The sequence below is a fragment of the Chiloscyllium punctatum genome, chromosome 11, assembly GCF_047496795.1.
Source record: "Chiloscyllium punctatum isolate Juve2018m chromosome 11, sChiPun1.3, whole genome shotgun sequence".
Taxonomy (NCBI): Eukaryota; Metazoa; Chordata; class Chondrichthyes; order Orectolobiformes; family Hemiscylliidae; genus Chiloscyllium; species Chiloscyllium punctatum.
The window spans coordinates 77,847,743-77,873,666 of NC_092749.1; the positions used below are offsets into that span (position 1 = coordinate 77,847,743).

The window sequence follows — 25,924 nt, forward strand, 5'->3', positions numbered from 1 at the left end:
ACTTTGAGCAGTGAGGTTGCTGCACTGCTGTGAAGTGCAGAAAAGTTTAGTGGACAGAGGAGTGTCAGAAGACATTTGACAACCTGAAAGCTGTGTTGACCACTGCTCTAATGTTAGCAACAATGGAATCTAGGGAGAGCTAGCCACTTGGATACAAAAATCTCTCAAGATTGGAGACAGGATGGTAGCAGAAAGTTGTTTTTTTTTTTCAGTCGTGGGCCTGTGACCCAGCGATGGTCGACAAGGATTGGTGTTGGGTCTACTGCTGTGTCAATTAAATGTGTAATTTGGATGTGAATACAGGAGGAATGGTAAATAAGTTTGTAGGTGACACCAAAATTGGAGTTAGCTCCAAAAGAGGTTACCTCATAGACCTTTGATCCAATGGGCTTGGAGTGCCAGACGCAGTTTAATTTTGAATGTGAGGTGCTGCATTCTGGAAAGACAAACCCAGGGTAGGGCTTACACCTTTTTTTAATGGTAAGGTCCGGAGTGTTGTCTAACAGAGTTAATGATTGAAGTTGGAGTTACAGATGGGATAGTGAAAACAATATTTGATACCCTTGCCTTTATTAGTGTGGCATGCAGGAGTTGGGAGGTTGTGTTGTGGCAGTACAGAACATTGGTTAGGCCACTTTTGGAATAAATGTATAATTTCTGGCCTCCCTGCTGTGGGAAGGATGTTGTGAAACTTGAAAGGGTCAGAAAAGATGCTGCCAGGGTTGGAAGATTTTGAGCTATAGGAATAGGCTAGGGCTACTTACCCTGGAAGGTTGGAGGCTGAGCAATGACCTTTGATCTTTTTTAATAGAGGCTTATAAAATCATGAGGGGGCATGGATAGAATGAGTAGCCAAGGTCTAGTCTCTTTCCACACAACACCCCGCAATCCCCCACTGCAGGGTAGAGGAGACCAAAATGAAGCGGCATAGAGCTTGTGACTCTGTTTGACACTGTCTCATTTTGGTCTCCTCCTACCCTGGGGGAAAAACAAAAAGACCTTGGCTAATCATTCTATGCGTGTGCTGCCCCCCCCCCCCATGATTTTTTTATAAACCTCCTAAGATCATCCCTCGGCCTCTAATGTTCTAGGCAAAATAGCCCCAACCTATCCCTATAGCTCAAACCCTCCTTTTTAAATCTTTCTCCTCCACCTTTTTAAAAGGGATACAAGGTGTCCCTTTTTTTACCCAAAGGGCAGTGCCTGTATGGAGTAAACTGGCAGAGGAATTGGAGGAGGCTTGTACAATTGAACCTTTTTTAAAAGGTGTCTGAATATGGGTATATTAATAGGAAGGGTTTAGAGGGATATGGCCAGATGCTAGTAAATGGGACTCGATTAATTTAAGATACCTTGTTTGCATGGAATAACTGAATTGAAAAGGGTCATTTCTATGCTGTACAAGTCCATGACTCTGGCTCTTAACTATGCAAGGCAGTTCAAAGTGACTATCGATGTGAGTGACATATATGTCAGTGATGTACTTCTATGAGAAGACAGAGATCTATTCAACAAACACAATATTCCACCATTTGACAGACCTTGCATTTGATGTTGGTATTGCAGCATTTCAACCTTACTGGCAACATACGTATCTGAGAAAAATTTAGATACTGATCATAACCTGTTAACATTAGAAAAAATTAAAGATAAAATACCAGACTCTGTAATGTTTGTTATAGTATTCAATTTGAAAATTTAAACGTGGCAGGACAAGAGAAGTGTAATTGCTGAGATGTCACTACTTTTGAAGGAAGCAGGTGTTCAGTAGCTGAGGAAACTGACGCTGTACTGTAGTATTGAATGTTTGCATGCTTCAGTTTAGTGGAATGCACCTATATTGGTACTAAGAGTGAGACTGGAGGCTTTGAAAATGAAGTTCTTTTCTTTACTGGAATTCTTTTTAGCAGGGTAAGTTGTGACAGTCAGTGCCTTTTTTAAGGATTTGTTCCATCCTATTTCTCCTTGAGGGGTATTTTTCAAACTGGTGCCACAATTTCTATTCCATTGAAAGCAGAAGAAATAGCTTTTGGGTTTTGTTTTCAAATTTAGACCAAAGAAGCATGATTTGGGTCAAGTCAGACTCTTCCAGAAGAAAGTGAGGACTGCAGATGCTGGAGATCAGAGCTGAAAATGTGTTGCTGCGCTTTTCCAGCAACACATTTTCAGACTCTTCCAGACCCAGGGTTTTAGTTTGGCTTTTATTTGAAGTTGGGGTTTTGAGATTGGAGCCGCAAGTTTGCGCGCTCGGGCGATTCATTCTTTTGGGTTTTGTTTCTCTTTAGACTGGAAGAGATAGCAAGTGAGCAAATCTGTTTGCTGAATTTGCTTTTGCCAAGGGTCTGTTTTATTGGATGCTACTGTATTGAAACAGTTGAGTAGCATAGTGAGCCCTGTATCCACAGAATTATTTTCCACCAGTTTGTTACCTGTGGTTTGCTGCAGCCCGATCATGTCATAGGGAACCTTTAAAGAACCAGGGACCAGGAGGCTGCCGGAAGATAAATTTCCTACGAAACAAATGGGTTCACTCCTATGTGGTTTTGGGATTTTGCAGTAGGTCATAGAATGTATCCCCTGCAGGTATGGGGGATCTACTGTAATTAATACTTTAAAGTTTTTTTAATAGTCATGCCAATTATCTTGTATTTTAACAGGTGTAAGAATAAAGTGTGTCTTGCTTAAAGCAGAGTAGTTTGACCAATCCAATCATATCACACCTGAACATAGCTAAGACCCAACTCCTTTTTTTTTAATCGGTGACTTATATTTTGAGGGGGTTTGGTCTGGTCCATAACACCTTGCAAGGTCTCGTGGTAACGCAATCTTTGGTCATGCTTGTTGAGATGTAAGGCTACTGAGTGAAGCTATTTGCTTCTCTTCAAACTACTAGGGTAAAGGGCCTTCATTTAATGACAGCACCTCTTGACAATATAGTACTGTTGCCCAAAATGGCACCATAGCTGGGATGGTGGAATTAGAAAAATTATCTCCCAATTCACTTGCTTGCAAAATCCTTTATTTCCACCATTTGATCCTCTATCACTTTTCTGCAATGACTTATTTGCTCAACTGTACTTGACTGTTATGCCCTTTTTTTTTTATCTGAAATAAAAACCATTATTTTCTTTCACCTGTTCATCTTCTCCCTGAATTCTGGTTTCCTCAAGTCACTTCAAGAAACAGTTCCAGCAAATACAATGACTGGTTTAGCTCTTCAGTGTTAGATCTGGTACAACTTACTCATCAGCCAAAACTCTAACATTTGAGACCATGCAGTTAACTGCCTCTTCTAAATGCCTCTTTTCACAGGCCCATGGACTCGAACTTGAGTTACCCTCCTCGGACTGTGTTCTAGTGCAATCATACTTTTCCTATAATGTGATGACCAGAACTCCGTGCAGTACTCTGGCTGATGTTGAACAAATTAAGAACCTCTAATAAATGTACACTGTCACTTCAGAACCTGGTTAATGGATTGTATGAATCCAATAGTCCAATTTTTTTTTTCCCCACAATATTGGACAACAACTTAATGTATTTTTCAATAACAGCATATATCTCCTTAATGACAAAGTTATGAACTCTTCTAGAAGTTCTTTGTTCTTGTGCTTTTCATTAAAACTGGTGTATTATTGCTCTGAAGGTTTGTCACAGAGATCCTGCTTTTGTAAAAGTGAAACAATCCTTTTTCTGTTTTTTTTGGAGAAAAGGTGACTATAAACCTAACTATGTAATTAAAAGTATAATATGGAACTTTGAAAATGAAGTTTGTGGCATGAAAGCAATCTTTCAATGTTGCGATGTGCTTCAAGATGTCCCTATAAACCTTTTTTTTTGTAGGGGATGCGCAACTGTTGTCCTCGTGTTGCATACAAAACAAATCCATGATGATTGATTCACATGTCAATCCCAGAATTTGTACACTTTTTTTTTGAAGGCATGCCTGTATGTGGTTTGAGTTATTGATATAATCTAGTGAGCGGTTGGAATTGTGCCCCAATACTTAGCTAAACGAAACAAAGTTTATTACTTTGCTCACAGCCATTGAATGTGAGATGAAAAGTGCCTTGTCACATGGTCCTGAACTTTTCAAAGTTGTTAAATTTAACTTTAATATTGCAGTAGATAATATTTGATCTCAACATGAGCCTTCCTCTAATTTTGATCAGAACCGTAGACTTTTGCTGCAGAGCATGAAGTCACTTGGTGGATCATGGCACTCCTACAGTTTGCTAGAATAATCCAAAAACTAATCTTTACCTTGCTGCCCTAAAGATTTGTATTTTTGCTTCCAATGTTTATCTAACCTTCCAAAAGATGAAGTTGTTTCAGAATCTGCTATTAATGTGATAAAACCATTTTCTGCTCTATCTATTAATGTTATCCTTGGGTTTTCTTTTCTATATGCTCTCCCCTCAAAAACCTTGCTGGTTAGTCCAAGTTGCTGACGTCTCCTCACTCAGGTGAAAACCCTTTTTTTTTCCTTAATGACCTTTTTCATAACTCTTTTAAAAAAAATCAAATAATGGTACTGCTGCTGTACTTTCTATGCAGTATGTCTCCACTCATCTGAGCATCGAAGTATAGGACAATAAGCTACGGTCCCTGTTTCTGGTTAAAAATACCTGAATGTTTTAATTACCAGGTTAGCAGATTTTTGTTACATCATGATACCTGCTAGGGATGGGTCTTGCATCCTATTTAAAATTGCAAAATTCCTGGGTAAGGAGGGATAAGCTGATCCCTATTTTTCCTCTTTCCTCCTCCTCCTTCTTTTCTCCCCCCCCTCCCCAAAATTCTTTGCCCTCCACACCAAGGTTAATCTTGCAAATGGTCTCCTCTCTTCAAAACCAAACGCTACATTGTTTTATGGAGGAACCAATTTTAACCAGGCTGTTGAGTTAACAAGTGTTGGTAATGCAAAACAGACACAAGAGGTTAGACCAGGGTTGAAGCTTGCTTTTAACATCTACCCTGTGTATTTTTTGAAGCAATGACTGTGTCTCTTCCCAGGCTGATCCATATTTTTAACCATATCCACAATCTTGGGTTAAGTATTTTTGCCTGAAAAATCACATTAAGAGCAGCCACTGTTTTGAGATTTGGATTTAAATTTCATCAATAGTAAGTCAATCTTGCAGAGTTTATTTGGATGATTCATCCAGTCATGAGAACTGCTTTCAGCATTGTCTACTTGAACTTGCAGGCCCAGAAAATTTCAAGTGACTAACCAATATGCAATCTGTCAGACCATCTGTACTGGATAACTTCTTATTTCACAAGACTGTGATAATTTCAATGCAAAAGGTCAGTTGAGGATTTGGTGAGCTGTTGGCTCTACAGACTTGATCCTGTTTCCTTTTTTTTATTGACCACCCAATGTTACTCATTGTTTCATAGAAACATAGAAATTAAGAGCCTCATAGATCATTCACTATGATCACAGCTGATCCCCTCCCTGTTAGTTACGTTACATTGAAGATTTGTTATGGAAAATTGAGCCTGAAAATTCTTAACAGGGAAAAGCTCATTTTAATAAAATGACTTGGCCAGAGTGGACTAAAAGCAGATAATTTCAGGTAAATCTGTCGCTGAATAGTGAGATGCATTTCAGACAGGAATTTGTGTAGGGCTAACCTCTTAGAATATAAAGAATTCCTTATATTCTATGAACTCTGAATATCAATTGATATGTATGCATTAGAAAAAGGGGAAAAAGTAAGGCTTGTGGCAGGTACTGTGGGGTCAAAACAGCAGATTCTGAGAAGTGTAATGTATCCAGGAGGAAGCTTCAAAAGGGAGAATAAGGAGAGCTAAAAAAGGAAATGAAAGGGTACAGGTAGGGAAAATAAAAGAAAATCTGAGTAGGGCTCACTATAGAACATAGTGCATGGAGCCAGAGGATCTTAGGGTTCCAAACTAATTCTTAGGTCAGTAGTCACTCAAGAGGGACAATATAGGTACAGAAGTCTGAAATCTGTGTAATAACTAGCCCAATTACTGAGTTACCTTGGCCATGGCAAGTCGGGACAATGTTCAGTGTTCTGAAAGTTTTGCTTTGGGTTCTCAATATGGCTCCAAAATGGGTAGTCCGCTTCTTTCATGCAATTGATACTCCTCTTCACTACTTCTGCAAGGGAGCTTGTGACTCAAACTGCTGCTTTTGCAACCCTAACTGGAATTGAAGCCCACTGTTTAGAGTTTGTGCTCTGCATCAGTGATGTCCAAAGTTTCCTCCTGGCAGCTCTCCATCTCTTTTTTTTTCTCTTTTTTTTTAAGACACTCCTTTAAAACATTGACATTTTTGGCACAGTTTAATGATTTGCCATATCTTAATTTGAGTCCTGTGTCTCTTGAAATACTTTATTAACAGTGTCACATAAATCTAATTGTCTAACAACACTTCCATTTGGCATCACATTTAAATGGTGAAAGTCAATCTAGTTTAACAGCTCCAACTTCAAATTTGTAACCTGTGGAATTGTTCAATGTGGCAGGAATTGTTTTTTCATCTACCTAAAGGGTGTGCACTTCTGATGTTTCTACTTTGTGACCTATCAGTGATATAATCATTATATCCACTGAGCCATTTTGTGGTAACAACAACAGCAAGAAAATTAATGACTGTGTTTAATCTGTTCCAATGATTATTGGGCAGGATGAAAACTCAAGAATGCTTGTGCCAGGGAATCTGTAATACACATGAATAGGCATAATTTTTAAAGTCTTTTTTGATTTTATTCTGTTTTCAATGATCCTGATGCCTGTTTTAGCCAAGTCTCTCTCTCTCTCTCTCTCTCTCTCTCTCTCTCTCTCTCTCTCTCTCTCTCTCTCTCTCTCTCTCTCCCCCTGTTGGACTTATTATCTTAAGACACTTCTGAACCTTCAAACCTTGGAGGCATCTAGAGGACAGATCTTGATATCCTAGCTTTTAAATGATTTCTAGGAAGGTACTGGTATTAATGCTGGACAAGGTAACCATAGAATCCCTACATTGTGGAAAGTGGCCATTGGGCCCAACAAGTCCCCACTGACCCTTTTGAAGAGTAATCCACCTAGACTCTTTCTCCTACCCTATTGTTCTACACTTACCCCTGACAAATGCACCTAACCTACACATCCCTGAACACTGTGGAGCAATTTAGTGTGGATAATTCACCTAACCTGCACATCTTTGAATATTGGGAGGAAACTGGAGCTACTGAAAGAAATCCACTCCCAGACACTGAGAATGTGCAAACTCCACACAGTCAGTTACCTGAGGCTGGAATCGAACCTGGATCTCTGGTGTTAAGCCACCATCCCACCACAGCAGTTTGTGGAAGTTGAAATCAGTAATCATGATATCTGGAATTTAAGTCTACATTTAAATCATTGTATGCTTTTTAGACAAACAAATCAACATTATCTTTCGTTTTTTAGGGTAGGTAATTCTTACCTGGTCTGACCTACATGTGACTTCAGACCCACAGCAATGGTGACTCTTAACTGCCCTGTTGAAATGGTGTAGCAAGCTACTCCAATGTTTCAATTGCTATAAAGTCTCTCAAAACTGGATGCTCAACCTCGCAGTGTAAACAATAGCACCGCTGTGAAATCATCTTAATTTTGGCACTAGCCATCCATAATAAAGAGCTAGTTGTAGTCATTTGGAATCATACCTTATACGCTACCCAGAGATGGTGATAGTAGTATCTCCTGTCCCACCAGCAGAACAAATGCAGCAGATGGTACACAGTCAGATGGGAACTGCCCTTTCAATTCTCAGCATGGTATTAGGACAAACATGGGCAAGACAACTTCTTGCTGATCACCATGTTCTGTCTTCCTGGAGCTGATTGTATTGATGTTCCTAATTATTGCATGTTGCTTGGAGGAAACAGGGTGGCAAGGGCATAGGATGTACTTTTTGGGTTAGGGATTTCAACATCCACTAGGAATACCTCAGCAGCATCATTATCGATCACACTGGCTTTTAAAAAACTAGACTAGACTAAACCTCTAGACTGGGTCTGTGGCAGGTGGAATGGGGATAACCCATATTTGAACTCATTGCTTTCAATCTGCCAATAGCAGATTGGTATGTGACCGTACCAATAAGACTAACTGTCTCTCACTCTTGTGGAGACAAAAGTTTGTCTTTGTGTTGACAATACCTTGCATTATTTTATGTGGCACTTTTTTTCAATTATATAAAAATGGGATAGATTCCAAACCCATCTGGTAATCTGATGTGCCAAGAACCACTAGCAGCAGCAGAAGAATCATACTCCAACACAATCTACAACCTCATGGCCTGTTATTTTTTCCACTCTACCATTGTCATTTGAGTCAGGGTTGATTACCATGACCATCAAGCCAGGAGGGCATGCTCGGAGCAGCAGCAAACATTCCTAAAAATGAGTGGTCAACCTGGTGAAACTACACAACTGTTTAACAAAAACAGAAAAGGAGACATAAGCAATTTTCCCTGTCAACTAATCTAATCTAAATTCTGTAGTCCTGCCATGTCCAGTTATGAATGGTAGTGAACAGTTAAGCAACTTGCTGGAGGAAGACTCTCTACAAATATCTCTCTCAACAATGGAGTCCAGTGAGTCAGTGTAAAATTTACAATTCCTTTTTAACAAGGAGTGTTGTGGGTTCCACCAGAGCTCCCTGCAACACAGATGCCAGCCCTCAGCCAATTTGATTCATTCCATCAGATGTCAAGAAACAGCTGTGGGTACTGACAATAGTACTGAAGATGCACCAAAACTTCCTGCACCCTGAGCCAAGTTGTTCCAGTTCAACTACAATGTGACATCTACTTAACAATCTAGATGATTGTCTGGTATCTCTTGTAAAAACAAACTACCATCCATCTACTCTTGATTATCAGAGATGGAAGATCTAATCAAGAGTGCTATCATGCAGCACTTGCTTAGTAACCTGTTCTCACACCCACTCGCATGGTTTGGGTTCTAGCATAGCCACTCAGCTCCCAACCTCACTTACAGCAATGATCCAAATATAGACTGAATTTGAGCAGCAGTAAGAATGCTGTCCTAGCCATCAGTCACATTTGACAGTGGTTTCTGAGAGCTGTAGCAAATTCTGACACTAAGGAAGAAGGTTGGCATTGTTCTAGGTCAGTCGCCTCCAATTCTAGGACAAGTCAGGACTGATGGAAACCCTTCACCATCCCCACCTCCACCCCACCATTGCTTTTCCTGCTTTGAAAACATGAATGTTCCTAACTTTTGCTTGAATTTTTTTTTTAAAACCGCTTAGAACCACCAGTCCTGATCTATTCTTAGACCTTTTTTAAAACACCTGGTGATCTGCAAGAATTCTTGCATCAAAGTTATCAAGGGTAATTAACTTGCTTGTCTTTGTCTCTTCTGACTGACGTCATTTACAAAATATCGTGCAAGGACTGTAGCAAACACTACATTGGACAAACAGGCAGAAAACTAGCCACCAGAATACATGAACACCAACTCGCCACAAAAAGACATGATCCTCTCTCTATAGTATCCTCCCATACAAATAAGAAAGGACACCACTTCGACATATCCATCCTAGGACAAGCCAAACAAGGACACGCACAAGAATTCCTAGAAGCATGGCATTTCAACCAGAACTCTATCAACAAACCCATCATGTTGGACACCATTTACCACCTCCTGAGAAAAGGAACAAGTGACTTCACCACAGGAAATGACATCAACCCAAAGAAACCCAAACAAGTAGAAAGCAGGAATTTTCAGCATTGCTTTGCGTGAGGCCCACTGAAGATGTTACCTAGTAAGGTAATGAAACGTCTGGAAATGAACCTCCAAGCTCCAAACTTGCATCCAAAACCTCAACCTGAGCTACAAATCTTCTCAAAACTCTCTAATCTATAAGATGTATTGCAGAAATTTACCAAAGATCCTCAGACAGCACTTTCCAGACCCACAGCCACTTCCACTTAGAAGGACAAGGGCAGTAGATATATGGAACCTACAACTTTGCTCCATGCCGCTTGCTGTCCTGACTCTGAAATACATGATTTCTTTAGTGTCTACCTACAGTACCCATTCTTCAAAATACCCATGTATTCAAAAAGAACGGATACCCAATGAACACCAATTTCTCCAGCAACAAACCCAAACAGCAGACAAAACTCATCCAGAAACCCTAGCCACTCTCCCCTACATCAAAGGCACCTCTGAAATGACTGCCAGATTACTCCGATCCCTTGGCATCATGGTAGCCCACAAACCCACCAACACTCTAAAATAGCAGCTATTGAACTTGAAAGATCCTATACAGATCACAAGTAAAACTAACGTCACTTACAAAATACCGTGCAAGGAATGTAACAAACACTACATTGGACAAACAGGCAAAATGCTAGCCACCAGGATACATGAACATCAACTAGCCACAATGTGTGACCCTTTCTCACTAGTATCCTTACGTACAGATGTGGAAAGAACCACTTCGACTGGGGCAACACATCTATTCTAGGACAAGCCCAGCAGTCACTCTCGAATTCCTAGAAGCATGGCATTCCAACTGCAACTCTGTTTGTTGATATAGAGTTTGACCCTGGTCACTACAGGAAATGACATCAACCCAATAGAAAGCAGGAATTATCAGCAGTGCTTTGTCCAGAGGTCCACTGAAGATGTTACCTAGTAGGACAATGAAACATCTGAAAACGAACCTTCCAGCTCAGTGAAATTGAAGTATTAAGTTACCCCCTCCTTTTGATTATTGACTCCAATTTCCTCACCACTAATGTTAGACTAATTGTTGTTGTCATACAGCATGGAAATCTACCCTTCGGTCCTAACAATCCACCCAGCCATGTTCCCAAACAAAACCACTCCCAATGTCCTATAATTGGCCCATTTCCCCAAACCTTTTCTTTTCATGAAGTTATCCATATGTCTTTTAAATATTGTAACTGTATCTGCATTCACTAAATTCTCTGGCAGTACATTCTGCACACAAACCACTTTTTTTTTTAAAAAAGAAAGTTGCTACTCTGTCCTCTTTCAACCTTTCACCTTAAAATTATATAGTCATAGAGATGTACAGCACAGAAACAGACCCTTTTGGTCCAACCAATCCATGCTGACAAGATATCCCAACCCAATCTTGTCCCACCTGCCAGCACTGGGCCATATCCCTCCAAAACCTTCCTATTTATATACCCATCCAAATGCCTCTTAAATGTTCCAATTGTACTAGCCTCCTCCACTTCCTCTGGCAGCTCATTCCATAAACATGCCACCCTCTGAAAAGGTTGCCCCATAGGTCCCTTTATATCTTTCCCCTATGCCCTCTAATTCCTCTAGTATCCTCTAGTATTGAATTCCCCTACTTAAGGGAAAAGACCTTTAATCTATGCCCCTCATGATTTTATAAGCCTCCATAGGGAACCTCTCCACTTCCTACATTCCAGCAGGAAACAAAGTCCCAGATATCCAGTATTTTTATATCTCAAATCCTCCATTCCTTGCAACATTCCAGTAAATCTTTTCTGAGCCCCCCTCCAGTTTAAAAACCTCCTTTCTATGACAGGGTGACAAGGGTTGGCCTTGCCAACCTTGCCTGGTTTTCGTAGTGCTTAAAAAGTAGCATGTGCAATTTTGTAATCTAGAAGGATGTCTCCTGAACCTAGGGATTTTTGAAGGATTGTAGCTAGGGTATCTAAAATGTGATCTTTAGTGCCTCTTTTGGATGCAAACCATCAGGTTCTGGAGATTTGACAATTTTTTTTTTCAGTTTTATTAATTTTCTCAATGTTTTCCTTAGTTTTTAACTTATTCAGTCCCTGTCCCTAATCCACTATTGAATTCCTCAGGACTTCTCCAAGCTCTCCTCTTTTCTACTGTAAATACTGAAGCAAAGCAATTATTCTACACATCTGCTATTTTCCCCATAGTCATCAACAATATTCCCTTTTAGTGGGCCAACATTGTTCCTGATTTACTTAAAATTACTTATTGATTTTGTCCCTTGCAAGTTCCCGATGGTAATCTGTTTTCAGTAGCTCTTGTTAGCTTCTTTGTGACCCTAAGATTTTTATCTTTTTCATTCAGCAACATCTGTGCTGGCTGCTTTTTTTTGCTTTTAAGCTCTTTAGGTTTATGCTTTGCCTATCTCTTTAGTTGTCTGTAGCTTTTTTCCTCTAAGTGAAACTTTTTTTAAATTATGAATTGGTTTTGTATTGGTTTAAATGTTTATGATTTTAGAGGTGCCAGTGATGGACTGGGGTAGATAAAGTTACCTGGTGGAGAATAATCTGGTGTTATGCAAATTTTTTCTTGTAAATATTTTTTAAGTGTCCATCTTGGTTCTTCAGTTTTAACCATTTACAGATTTTCCCGGTTTACTGTAGACTGTCTTTGTCTCATCACCTGAAGTTGGCCGAAATCTAAAATTCTGGTAGTTGATTCATGCTTTTTGCATTCAAACACTACATTTAGAACTCTATCAAATTATGATCACAGTTTGATAGTAACCTAACTGCACATGAATAATCTAAGTAAATCTGGTTCATGACTCATTAAGATATCCAATATGTCATTTGTCCCCTTGTGTCCAGGGCACATTGTTATAGGAAAATATCCCAAATGTACTCTTAAAAGTTCACTACCCTTTTACTGACAGGTGCTTAACTGCCTCTCCCTGTCTATCAAAGTTAGAATCCCCCATTAATACTACTCTGCCTTTGCACATAACTAACTTCTACATTTGTGCTATTAAGCACTTAATGCTGCTACCAGGGGTTTATACACACCACCTATTTTATCCTTCCTCAGTTCCACCCGTAAGGTCTCTACTGGACTCTTCTGTTATTTCCTCTCTCTCTATTTGAAGTGATTTTGTTTCTGAATCTTTCATTTTTGAATTAGTAAGGCCACGGCATCCTCCCTAAGTAAAAACAATGACTGCAGATGCTGGAAGCCATATTCTGGATTAGTGGTGCTGGAAGAGCACAGCAGTTCAGGCAGCATCCGAGGAGCAGTAAAATCAAAGTTTCGGGCAAAAGCCCTTCATCCACTGCATGCTCCCTGCCTTTTTCCCCTGTCCCTCCTATACACTTTTTTATTTGGTGTACTTAGTTCCCAGTCCTGACTAAAAGCAGCCATGTCTCTGCAATGGCTACAATATCATAGCTTTCGATTTGAATTTGTCTGCAACTCAATTAATTTATTCTTGTACTCCATGCTTGTGGGGTACTGTTTTTTTTTGGGTCATATCCTCTAACCTGTCCCTCAGCACCTGATTGATGCTTTCTTCAACTATTTTATTATTAAACAATGTTATTTAATTTTGCCATTCTATTCCATACCTGAAGTTGGATTTCTGTCGGTCTGTTTCTTTAGTCTGTTCTATTTTCTTTTGAAGCTATATAGACTTGCCTCTAGTCTACCCCCATTATACTAGGTTTGAAGTTCGTCTGACCATCGTATCTGTCTTTTCCACTAGGACATTGGACCCAGATCAGTTCAGGTGAAGCCTGTCCCAAATAAACAGTTCCTCCTTGTCCCAATACTGAGGCCAGTATGCCATGCAATAGAACACCTCTTAGCTGTACCACTCCTTTTAGCCACATACTTGCCTAATTTTCTTATGTCAATTTTCACATGGCTCGGGTAAGAATAGAGATTATAAGCCTTGAGGTCCAGTTCTCAAATCTTGTTCCTAATTATTGATATTCCACAAACTGACCTCTTGCCTACTCTTCCCTATGTTATTGGTGCCAACATGGCACCTAACATCCCCAAAAACTAGATATTCCCCCTTCTACTCCAGTATCGTTTTAAGGCCATTGAAATATTCCTTACCTTGGCCTGAGGGTAGGCAACCCCATACAGATACTCAGTCCTGTTTTACAAAGGTTGCTATTTGAACCCTTAATTATAGAATCCTTTGGTATTGTCACTTTTTGCTCCCCTGCTTCAGTGGCCTCCTGTACCCAGGTGCATGTTGTTTGCTCACCCTCCCTATACCGAGGGGGCATAGCTTTAAATTAAGGGGTGGTAGGTATAGGACAGATGTTAGGGGTAGATTCTTTACTCAGCGAGTTGTGAGTTCATGGAATGCCCTGCCAGTAGCAGTGGTGGACCCTCCCTCTTTATGGGCATTTAAGTGGGCATTGGATAGGCATATGGAGGATAGTGGGCTAGTGTAGGTTAGGTGGGCTTGGATCGGCGCAACATCGAGGGCCAAAGGGCCTGTACTGTGCTGTATTTTTCTATGTTCTATGTTCTAAACTTGTTCCTCATCCACACAGGGAGCAAGTACACTACCTGTTGGACAAGGTTAAAGCTGAGGTTCTCCCAATGTTAATCTCTCTACTCTCATCGCTCATTGTCACTGTTTCCTGTCCCTGACTACTGGCTACGTTTGACGTACTTAACCTACGAGGGGTGACTACCTGAACACTTTCAGGCAACTCTCCTCTGCATGTGTTCCAGAGTCTGAAGCTCAGTTTCCAACTCGTCAGTTCTGAATCAGCATTCTTCAAGCAACCATTGCTTGCTACAGTTGTGTAACTAAGAGCCACAATAGGGTCCTACAGGTACAACGCCTCACCTGGCCCTGCATCTGTACTTTTCCAATTGTATGTGTTTATTTATTTGTATTTCCCTCCTAGTTTTTTTTATTTGGAAGAAAGTACGCTTTCTGCACCTGCGTACTAACCATTGTGATCTGTGCACCAGAACACCTAGATCTCTCTACAACTATCTCCATTTTAGCTATACTCCACATTTTCATTCTTGCTGCCAAAAGAAGCAATATTCAGCTTTTCCTACACTATCCTTCCTACACTATCCTACACTATCCTTTGAAAAAAGTGAGTATATTTTACTCACTTTTTTCAAAGTATATCTGCAACTACCATCCATAATCTTCATCAATTTCTACATCAGTTGTTAACCAAAACTTTAGCTACTATGTCATCTCTTCCAATTCACTAAATTTTAAAGCAAAACATTAGAAACCTCACTACAGACACCTGTGTGGAACTCCTCATATCCTGCCAATTGGGTAATAACCCCTGATTTCAATCAGCCAGCCAGCTTTCTATCACTGCTAATGTTCACTACATTTTACGAGCAAAGACTGGTACAGTGCCAAGACTGACATGTTGTCTTTCTAAACTAAAATCCTTTTACATCTGCACGGTCTGTATTACTGTTCCCTGACTATTCACATATCTGTTAAGGTGCATCTTAAATTTGCTATTAATCTGCCTCCACCACCTCCGGCGCATTCCAGGAACTTGCCACTTTTTAATGAAGAAACCACTTGCCCCTCTCATCTTTTTAAACTGACTCTTTTTTTAACTTTAAACCTACGTCCCTCGTGTTTGACATTTCTACCCTGGTGGAAAAAGGCTCTTGACTTATCCATTCTATCCATGCTCCTCAATTTTGTAAAATTCTAAAACTCCTTCAATGCTTAAGTGAAAACTAACCAAGTTTGTCTAATCTCTCAAAAAATATCCTCCAAATCAAGCAGCATCCAGGTAAACCATTTCTGTACCTTTTGCAAAGCCTCTCGATCCTTCTGGTAATGTGGTAACTAGAACTCTGCATAATATTCCAAATGTGGCCTAACTGAAGTTATAAACAGCTGCGACATGACTTGCCATGATTTTATACTCTGCCCTGACAAAGGCTGTATACCTTTTGACCACCTTACCTATTTGTGTTGCCACTTCCAGGGAACTGTGGACTTGCACACCAATGTTCCTCTATATGTAAATACTTCTAAGTGTTCAACCATTTACTGAAGAAGGGCTTATGCCTGAAACGTTGATTCTCCTGCTCCTTGGATGCTGCCTGACCTGCTGCACTTTTCCAGCAACACATTTTTTCTGTTCTACCATTTACTTCAGCATTTAGATCTTGCAAAATGCATTGTGGTGCCTTTGGCTGGACTAAACTGCCCAAGGCTCCAGCCTATGTACTTCCTGCTGTATCCTCTGGCAACCTTCACTTTCTGCAACTTGCTCAATCTTTGTGTTGTCTGCAGCCTTATTAACCAGGCCACTAGCATTCTTCAAATTGTGTGTCAATGGGATCACAGTGGATCACAATCCCTGTGGAACACCATGTATTTTTATTTCAAATATCCTTTATTCATAAAGGATATCTAATGTATATACATAATCGCAAATTCAAACTGGTATTATAGCATATCAAGAAAACAAATAAACATTAGAGTTTGACTATCCAAAAAAAACCAAAGGCATTTCTTTCTTGAACCAGGCTATATTTGTGTATTTGAGGTGCTAGAGTCTGATAACTGAATAGACCCCATTTAACTTCAGAAAGACCTCAGGTGGTTGTCTTTCCCTGCTGCACCTTGGCGACAGCTGCCCTAAGCTTTAGTGCCTCAGCATGTAGTCCTGGACCTTTGGAACATGCTGGTCTGCAACCCTATCAGGGTCAACTCCTTGTTCTGGAACACCAAGTTTCAGGCAGACCAATGAACATCTCTTACAGAGTTGATGATCCTCCCAGGCATTTAATGTTTGTTTGCAGTGGTGTGTCCCAGGGACCAGATCAGAGCACAAAGTCCAGAGTTGCGGAGCTGCTGGGGGGGGGGGGGTGAGGAGAAAGAACCTCAACAAAAACTGTATCTCTCTCCAGGCTGTGTTCGCAAAGGCGTGTTCCAAAAGGAGATGTGTGACAGTCTCTAACAACATTCACCACCCCAAACCCAAAAAGGGCCCAAGCATGTGTGAAGGATCTCTGTGTCCTTCCTGCCACCTGCCAAGCAATGTTGTGGCGTTTGTTGGAAAGATCTGTTAAGTCATTCTTTTCAAATTCATTTGGCAGTTTGCTCAGGGAACGGCACTATATGACCCACACTCCCCTTTTTTCCTGTGGGGTTTTAACACTGCTTGTTGACCACTTTTTGATAGACTTGTGGTCAAAGGTGTTCTTTGCCAATTTCTCCATGAAGGGCAGGTGATAGTGGTCCAACTGCTTGCAGTGTTCCATGGCAATAAGGCCAGTCCCATCATTTGCAACAATAGGGTCAAACAGAACCTCAGCACATAGTGACAGTGTGTGCGTGTACCAAGGATTTATACACCGTTTGATGCAGCTGCACACAAAAAGGTGACCATCAGGGTGAAGGAAGTGTTGGGTGCATTTGTACCCTACCCCTTTATCCAGCATTTTGTGCAAGGCATTCCTGTGGTCACAGGCCATCTTAGATTTCCAGATGAATAACCTTTTTTGTGGCACCTTGTCAAATGTCTTCTGGAGATCCAAGTACAGTGCGCCAACAGATTTCCCCTTATCCACAGTGTGATTTCCTTTCAAAGGATTCCAATAGATAGGTTAAATGTCTTTTCTTTCTGCAAACTAGGTTCTTGCTTTCGTTTTCACTTACTGAATTTTTCCAAGTGCTCAGCTCCATCTTCTGATTCTAGCACCTATCCTAAAGCAGACCTCAAGATGGCCAAGAGTTTCCTATTTTTCAGTCCTCTAATGGCAAATGTGACGTTAAATTTAATTGTGTTTGCGTCTCACTAAGAAGGCACTCAAAGTATGGGAGCTAACTTTCTATGGCTGATGTAAAATTGCTTTCTTAATCCAAAGTTTTTTGTTTTTACTGTCTTTCAGATCAGTGTGCGTGTTACAACAATGGATGCAGAGTTGGAGTTTTCCATCCAACCCAGCACTACAGGCAAGCAGCTCTTTGACCAAGTAAGTCTGAAGATTTTTGTGTATACTATTGTATGATCTTAATATGCCCCATACCATGTATGTAATGGTAAGCTGTGGGTCACTGGGTACTTGCTGGATGGTGGGATTAAGACAACTTGGAGAAGCAGTGAATTTAATTATCCCTGTTTCAATACAAAATGGATAAGAGGTTCTGAAAGAGCCTCCAGTGTTTGGGTTGAAACACAGTATTAAATGTGATGCATTGAAGAATCTTAACCAAAACATCTCTTAACAACAGGTTAGAACTGAAAACAATGCCTGTCTAAGTCTTTTTCCCCTTTTTTTTTATTTGAAGCCATCTGTAGTGGTGATTATTAATAGCACCAATTGGTATTAATGCATTTCAATGTAATAAATCATGGTGCACTTCAGAGGGACATTCAAAAGCAGAATTTGACATCCAACCACAACAGGACAGTGAGTACTTGACCAAAAACCATGGTTGATGAGGCAGATTTTATGACAAACCTTTTGAGAAGTCACAAGTGATAGAGGTCGAAGCTAGCCTGGCAGCTAGCTTCAGTACATTATTAAACAATAGTAATGGTGAGGAAGAAAATTTGGGCAATGAAGGGAAAGAAACTGTCTTTAGTCCTTATACAGGACAAGGCATGGACCATGAAAGAGAACAGGGAATCATAAGAGCTGAAATCCAGAAGGAGGTGGGTGAGTTTAAACACTTTTCTGAAATTGGGCCAATAATTTAAACAACTTGTGGGGTGAAGTAGTACTGTGGTTAAATTAATAGTTTAACTGCTTAAATTATTTAATATTGCATGACTGTAACTATGTTTCCAAACATTAAACCCTAATAATTTGAACAAATTACAATAAAGATGGCAGGGCAGTTGGGGGATACCACAGTGATATTTAGCAACCACATCTCTCATTTGAGTTTGATGTTCAAGAAACTTTGGCGCAATAGTTGAGCAAGATTGAATACTCTGCACTTAAATAGGGAGAAAGGTTCCTGGAACTTTGTTTTTAAAAAAGTTTTATATCCCATGAGTTGGGTGTTTCAAGTAATAGCATGCTGAGCATGAAGGTTTGTTTTCAGACATTTTGTCACCACACTCGTAACATAATCAGTGAGAGCCTCTGGTGAAGTGCTGGTTGTATGTTCTGCCTCTTTATTTATAGGACTTGTTTAAAGGTGGGTGATGTCATTTCCAGTTCTTGCTTTCCCAAGGGAAGGTAGATATGATTTAGATCCATGTGTTTATTGATGGAGTTCTGGTTAGGATGCCTTGCCTAACCATGTGTGCCAGGTGAAACAAAGACACAGTCTGAAAACAAACCAAGCTCAGCGAGCTAACTTACATATCTACCTTTGTTTTTTCCTCCGCTACATTGACTGCATTGGTGCCACCTTGTGCTACCACGAGGAGGTTGAACAGTTCATCAACACATTCCACCCCAACATAAAATTCATCTGGACCATTGTTGACACCTCCCTTCACTTCCTGGACCCCTCTATCTCCATCAATGGTGTCTGACTCAACACTGACATTTTTTCTACAAACCCACCGACTCCCACAGCTACCTGGATTACACATCCTTCCATCCAGCCTCCTGCAAAAATGCTCTCCTTTATTCCCAATTCCTCTACCTCCACCGCATCTGCTCCCAGGAGGACCTGTTCCACCACAGAATACACCAGATGGCCTCCTTTTAAAGACCACAATTTCCCCTCCCACATGGGGGTTGATGCCCTCCAGCGCATCTCATCCATTTCCTACACTTCTGCCCTTTGAACCCCCACCCCTCCGACCGCAATGACAGAACCCCCCGCTCCTCACCATCATCCTTTATCCTCTTTATCATCCTCCACCATTTCTACAACCTACCCCAACACCAGAGATATTTCTCTCCCCACCTCATCTGCTTTCCATAAAGACAGAAGTTAAGTTCCTTCCACAACTGCATCGTCAGGACCAAGGCCCCACCCCAACTTCATCCTAAGCCCCAAAGAAGCCATCAAAGTTTCACCTGCACTTCCACACATCTCACTTGCTGTATCCATTGCTCCTGATGCAGTCTCCTCTGCATTGAGGAGATAGGATACCTACTCACCAAGCATTTCAAAGAATGTCTCTTAAACATCCGGACCAACCAACTCCACCAGCCTGTGGCTAAACACATCAACTTCCCCTCCTGCTTTGCTGAGGGCATGCAGGTCCTGGGCCGCCTCCATTGCCACTCCTTATCACCCAATGCCTGGAGGAAGAATGCCTCATCCTCTGCTTTGGGACCCTCAACTCTATGATATCAATGTGGATTTCACCAGTTTCATTATTTTTTTTTCCCCTGCCCCACCTTGTCCCAGTTCCAACCTTCCAGCTTAGCACCGCTTTCATGACCTGTCCCATCTGTCTATCTTCCTTACAACCTAATCACCTTTTAACCCCACCTATTGCACTCCAATACCATTCTCCCCCAGCCCCACCATCCTCCTGTTTCTATCTCTACCTGAGGCTCCCAGCCTCATGCCTGATGAAGGGCTTTTGCCTGAAATGTCGATTTTCCTGCTCTTTGGATGCTGCCTGATCTGTGTCTTTCCAGCACCACACATCTTGACCCTTACATGTCGTCAACCTGAGCTACAAATATTCTCAAATTGTTAGGTATATCAATTTTAGGCAGTGGCCAACCGCTGGAAGATGTGAAAAGGAGTAGGCCATCTGGCCCCTTGAGGCTGCTTTGCTGTTCAACAGGTTCTTGGTCGATCTTTTTGTGGACTCACTCCACTTACCCACCTGCTCACTATGACCTTCAATTCCTTTACCATTCAAAAATCTGTCTACCTTTTGCCTTAAATATATTCAACAACATAACTTCAGTTGCTTTACTGGATAGAGAATTCCACAGATTCACAACCTTTTGGGAGAAGAAGTTTCTCCTCAACTCATTCCTAAATCCGCTCCTCCTTTTTATTTTTGAGGCTATGACCCCTAGTTCTAGTTCCACCTGGCAGTGGAAACAACCTCTGTTTCTATTCTCTTCATAATTATAAGTTTTTCTACAAGCTTCCCCACCATTCTAAATTCCAATATGTATAGTCCCAGTCTACTCTCTCCTCCTAAGCCAACTATCCCCATTCCAGAATCAACGTATTGATCTCCTCTACACCCCTACCAGTGCTAATATATCCTTTTTCAAGTAAGGAGATCAAAACTGTATGCAATATTCCAGGTGTGATTTCACCAGCAGCAGCATAACCACCTTTGTTTTTAAACTCTTGCCCTCTAGCAATGGAGGACAGTATTCCATTTGCCTCCTTAATTACCTGTTGTGCCTGCAGATCAATGTTGTGTGACTCATGCACAAGGACACCCAGGTCCCTCTGCACAGCAGCATGCTGTAATTTCTTTTTACCACTTTATATTCCACTTTGCTGTTTATTCCAACCAAAGTGGATGACCTCACATTTACTGAATTTGTACTCCATCTGCCAGACCCATTCTATATTCTACTGCAGACTTTCAATGTCCTCTGTACACTTCACTGTACTACTCATTTTAGTGTCATCTGTGAACTTTGACACATTACACTTGATCCACAACTCCAAATCATCTCTAAATTGTAAACAATTGCAGCCCAAACACTCAGCTCCAAATAGAAAAGCACCTGTTTGTCCCCACTCTTGTGCTGTTAACCAATCCTCTATACATCCTTGTACATTGCCTGAAATGCTGTGTCTTACACAGCAGCCTTGTGTGCAGGACTTAGTCGAATTCTTTCTGAAAATCCACAAACACTCCATCCACTGGTTCCCATTGTCCACTGCACTCATAATGTCCTCAAAGAATTTGAATAAATTAGTTCAACGTGACCAATCTTTTCATGAACCAGTGCTGCTTCTGCCCAATGAATAGTTTCTGTCTGAATGTCTCACTATTTATTCCTTAATAGATTCACACATTTTTCCCACTACAAAAGTTAAGCTAACAGTTCTATAGTTAACCTACCTTTTGTCTACCTCCATTTTCTAAACCGTGGTGTTGCTTGCTACATTGAACACCTGTTCAATGCATCAGCCATTTCCTCACATCCCATTATTAAATGTGCCTTCAGATCCTTTAAAGGACCAATGTTTACCTTAGCCTCTGTTTTTGGCTTTAGACATTTTTTTGCTATCTGTTTTTGTATTCTGAGCTAATTTACCCTCAATCCATCTTGCCTTTCTTTTTAGTGTTTTTTTTTTTGTGGCTTTCCTTTTTACCACTTAAAGATTTCCCAATCCTTTAGGTTTCTACTCATCTTTGCAACTCTATTTGCTTCCAATTTTATACCCTCCTTTTCTTTCCTTTTAGTTATCTATGGCTGATTATCCGTTTCCTAGTCTTTCCTTTTTCAGTGGTATATATTTTTGCTGAACAATGAAAAATTTTGAAAGTGCTCCACTGTTCCTCAATTATCCCACCATATAGTTCTTGCTCCCAGTCTACAAGACACTGGTATTCGATTTTTGCTTCTCTCCCTCCATCCGTATTTTAAATTCAACCCTACTGTTATTGCTCCTTCAGAGAAGGTCCTTAACTGAGATATTAATTATTCCTGTCACCTTTTATCCGGGACCAGATCTAGGATAGCTTATTCCCTCGTAGGTTCCTCAAACAATGTGTAATGGAACCTATTGTGGATACATTCTTGAGGAACTTCTCCTCAAGGCTGCCTTGACTGACTTGTTTTGACCAATCAATATGTAAATTAAAATTCCCATAATTGTTGTACCATTTTCACATCAATTGTTTTATTGCCTGTCCCACCATGGTATTTGGTGGCCTGTAGACTATGACTATCGATGACATTTTCTCCTTTTTTATTATTTCTAATCTCCACCCACACAGTTCTATGGAGGGTGGCACGATGGCTCAGTGGTTAGCACTGCTGCCTCTCAGCGCCAGGGACCTGGGTTCAATTCTTGCCTCTGGCAACTGTCTGTGTGGAGTTTGCACATTGTATCTGCATGGGTTTCCTCCCACAATCCAAAAATGTACAGATTAGGTGAATTGGCTATTCTAAATTCCCTGTAGTGTTAGGTGGATTAGTCAGGGCAATGGGTCTTGGTGGGTTCCTCCTTTTGGAGGGTCGGTGTGGACTGGTTGGGCCAAAGGGCCTATTTCCACGCTGTAGAGAATCTAATCTAATCTGTAAGGAATCAATGTCATCTCTCACTGCCATCCTGATGTGTTCCTTAAATATTAAACTTTGTGATTTGTACTGTCAACTCATTTACTTTGTTTTAAATGCTACAAGCATTCAGGTAAAATGCCTTTATGCTAATTTTTAATTCCTTTTTTGAATCTTAATTCTACCAGAAGAAGCTTTGTTCTTAAAACATTCTCTCTTTTTTTTTTCTGTCACTACCTGGTTTCCACTCATCTTAGTGCTACGTTGCTCAGCTGCTTCTTGCTTTTTATGTACTATCTTTAATTCTTTTCTCCTTAAGCTCTCACCCACTCTTGCTAACTCAGAGCCTTAGGTTCCCATTCCCCTGCCAAACTAGTTTAAAGTCCACTCAACAGTGTAGCAAAACCACCTGCAAGAATATTGGTACCATCACTGGGCGAAGACCGTCTCTCTTCAACAGGTCCCATCTTTCCTAGAAACTAACCCAATTATTCAGAAATCTAAAGTCCCCTCCTACCCCACTTCCCAGTTGCCAAATCTACCAATTCCTAGCCTCGCCAGATGGTGCAAGTAACAATCAGGAGATTACTACCTTTTTTTTTGAGAACCTAGTTTTCCATCTAGCTCCTAATTTCTCCCTAAGTTTAGCTCTCTGGATCACCATGCCTCGTTTTTTAACCTAGGTCATTGATGCCAATGTGTAACACAACTGATGGTTGTCTCCCTTCCACACCCCCAAACCCCCCTCACTTATCACTACAGTCCTAACAGCCTTTTTCTACCTGGTTGGTGCAGTTGAGCATCCTGTGATACTGCAGGTTTTGGTTTGCTGCAATTCCTTAAGGCATTATCACCATCACCAGCATTCAGCACAGAGGCTATTGGAATGGCCTTGGGGTTGGGGGGAGGTCTGCTGGATTATTTACCTCGCCTTTGTGTGTGACAGTTACCCATTCTCCATCCTGCCACACTTACCAGGATGTTACATGGTATGGAGGGAAGGCCTTATAAGGAAAGGCTGAGGGATTTGAGGCTGTTTTTGTAAGAGAAGGAGGTTGAGAGGTGACTTAATTGAAACGTAAGATAATCAGAGGGTTAGGTAGGATGGACAGTGAGAGCCTTTTTTTTTCCTTTGGTGACGGTTAGCACAAAGGGACCTAGTTTAAAATTGAGGGGTAATAGATATTGGACAGATGTCAGAGGTAGGTTCTGTAGGGGTGTGGAATGCCCTGCCTACAACAATAATAGATTTGTTGTCATTTAAAGGCAGTTAAACAGTCATTGGATAACCGTATGGATGATGATGATGAAAGTGTAGGTTAGATGGGCTTCAGATTGGTTTCACAGGTTAGCGTGACATCAAGGGGCAAAGTGCCTGTATTGCGCTGTCATGTTCTATGTTCTATTGTCTGTGAGAATCCTTCTCGCTTTCAACAACATTGCCAACCTGTGTCTTCTGCAAACTTTGGCTATGGAGGGTATAATCACATTCAAGTCATTAATGATCATAATAAACAAGCACTGATCTCTGTCGTACGTCACTAGTTAGACTTACATTCACACAAACCAGCTGCATCCATCAGCCTTTTGCCTTCTATTTCCAATCCAGTTTTGCATTTTGCATCCACTTTGCCAACTTGTCTTGGGTCCCATGGGCTCTACCTTTTTTGGCCCAGCCTTCCATGTGGGACCTTTTCAAAAGCCTTAATGAAGTCCATGTAAACATCAAATGCACTGCCCTTATCAATATATTTAATCACCTTATCAAAAAAACTTGTCAAGCAAAATCACCCTCTAACAAATCCATGCTGACTATCCTGTCTCTCAAAATCTTTTCCAATAATTCCCCTGTAACTGTCATACTACTAGGTCTCTAATGACCTGGCATAAGCCTGTTGTCAGTCCTGAACAAAGGTACTAAATAGCCAGCCTTCAGCCATCTGGCACTTCACCTATGGCCAGCAAAATATTAAATATCTCTGCAAGCTCACCACCTCTGCAAGCTACTCCCTTGCCTCTTGTTGCAACTGGGATGCATCTTCTCAGGCTTTTTGGATTTATTCACTTTTTTTATTTGCCTGCTAGATCATCTAATATATTTTATTAATCTTAACATATTCCAGGATCTCAATACACCAACTGAAATCCCCAGCTTCAATGTGTTCCTACTTTGTGAATACAGATAAGAAATATTTATTTAAGACCTCACCCACATCCATGCTCAGTTTGCCCCTTTAGTTTGTAATAGTCCCCTTGGTAATCATCTTTGACTCAATATACTTGCTAAACCCCAAGGCATTTTCCTTAATCCTATGTGCCAAAGGTATTACATCACCTCTTTTTGCCATCCTCCTTTTAAGCACCCCTCATCCTCCTGAAGGCTATGCTGTTTTAAGCACTGTACCAAACATTTCTTCCTCCTTTATCAAACTGTCTATCCCCTGACATCTAAGGTTTCCCGCACTTGCTACTCTTGCCCTTCACTCTTAGAGGAACACCTTGGCCCTACATTCTTGCTTTTCCAAATGTAGACTTGCTTGCAACTAGCTGCTCTCGGTCTGTTTGCCAGATCCTATATATCTATTCTTAGCCCTTTCATAATGACTTTGAAACTCCCCAAAATGCTCACCCACTTGACTGGCTCATTCTCCTAAAATTAGGTCTATCTATATACAGGCACGAAAAGCTCTTTAAAAATTACAACCCATCTTATTCTTTCACACTAAGACAATCCTAGATAATGTTGGTGCATTTGAATTTCCCCTAAGAGTTTGCCCCACTTTTTTTTGTGATTTGCGTACATATTTGCTCCTTTCCTTCCTTCTGGCAGGCCAGCAGTATAATACCAACAAAGCAATTGAATGCTTTTTTTTTTGCTTTCTTTCTAAGCTGCTTCTAGCACCGCCTCATTCGCAGAGCCTGTTAGGACATCATCCCTCACATCATTGATGGTTTCCTTTTTTAATCAATAATGCAATGCCTCCACTACCTTTTCTCTCATCCATATCCATATCCACCCCCAACCAACCAATCACACCTGAGCTTTTATA

The 25,924-nt window shown here is 40.8% G+C and overlaps 1 protein-coding gene across 2 annotated transcripts in view; it reads left to right on the top strand.

Moving 5' to 3' along the window:
- Positions 1 to 25,924, top strand: part of ezrb (ezrin b) — a 130,972-nt gene that overhangs the window by 41,106 nt on the left and 63,942 nt on the right. For both annotated transcript variants that reach the window (XM_072581085.1, XM_072581084.1), the window contains exon 3: positions 17,637 to 17,720. In XM_072581085.1, coding sequence (XP_072437186.1) covers positions 17,637 to 17,720 — 84 coding nt within the window. The remainder of the gene's footprint in view (positions 1 to 17,636; positions 17,721 to 25,924) is intronic.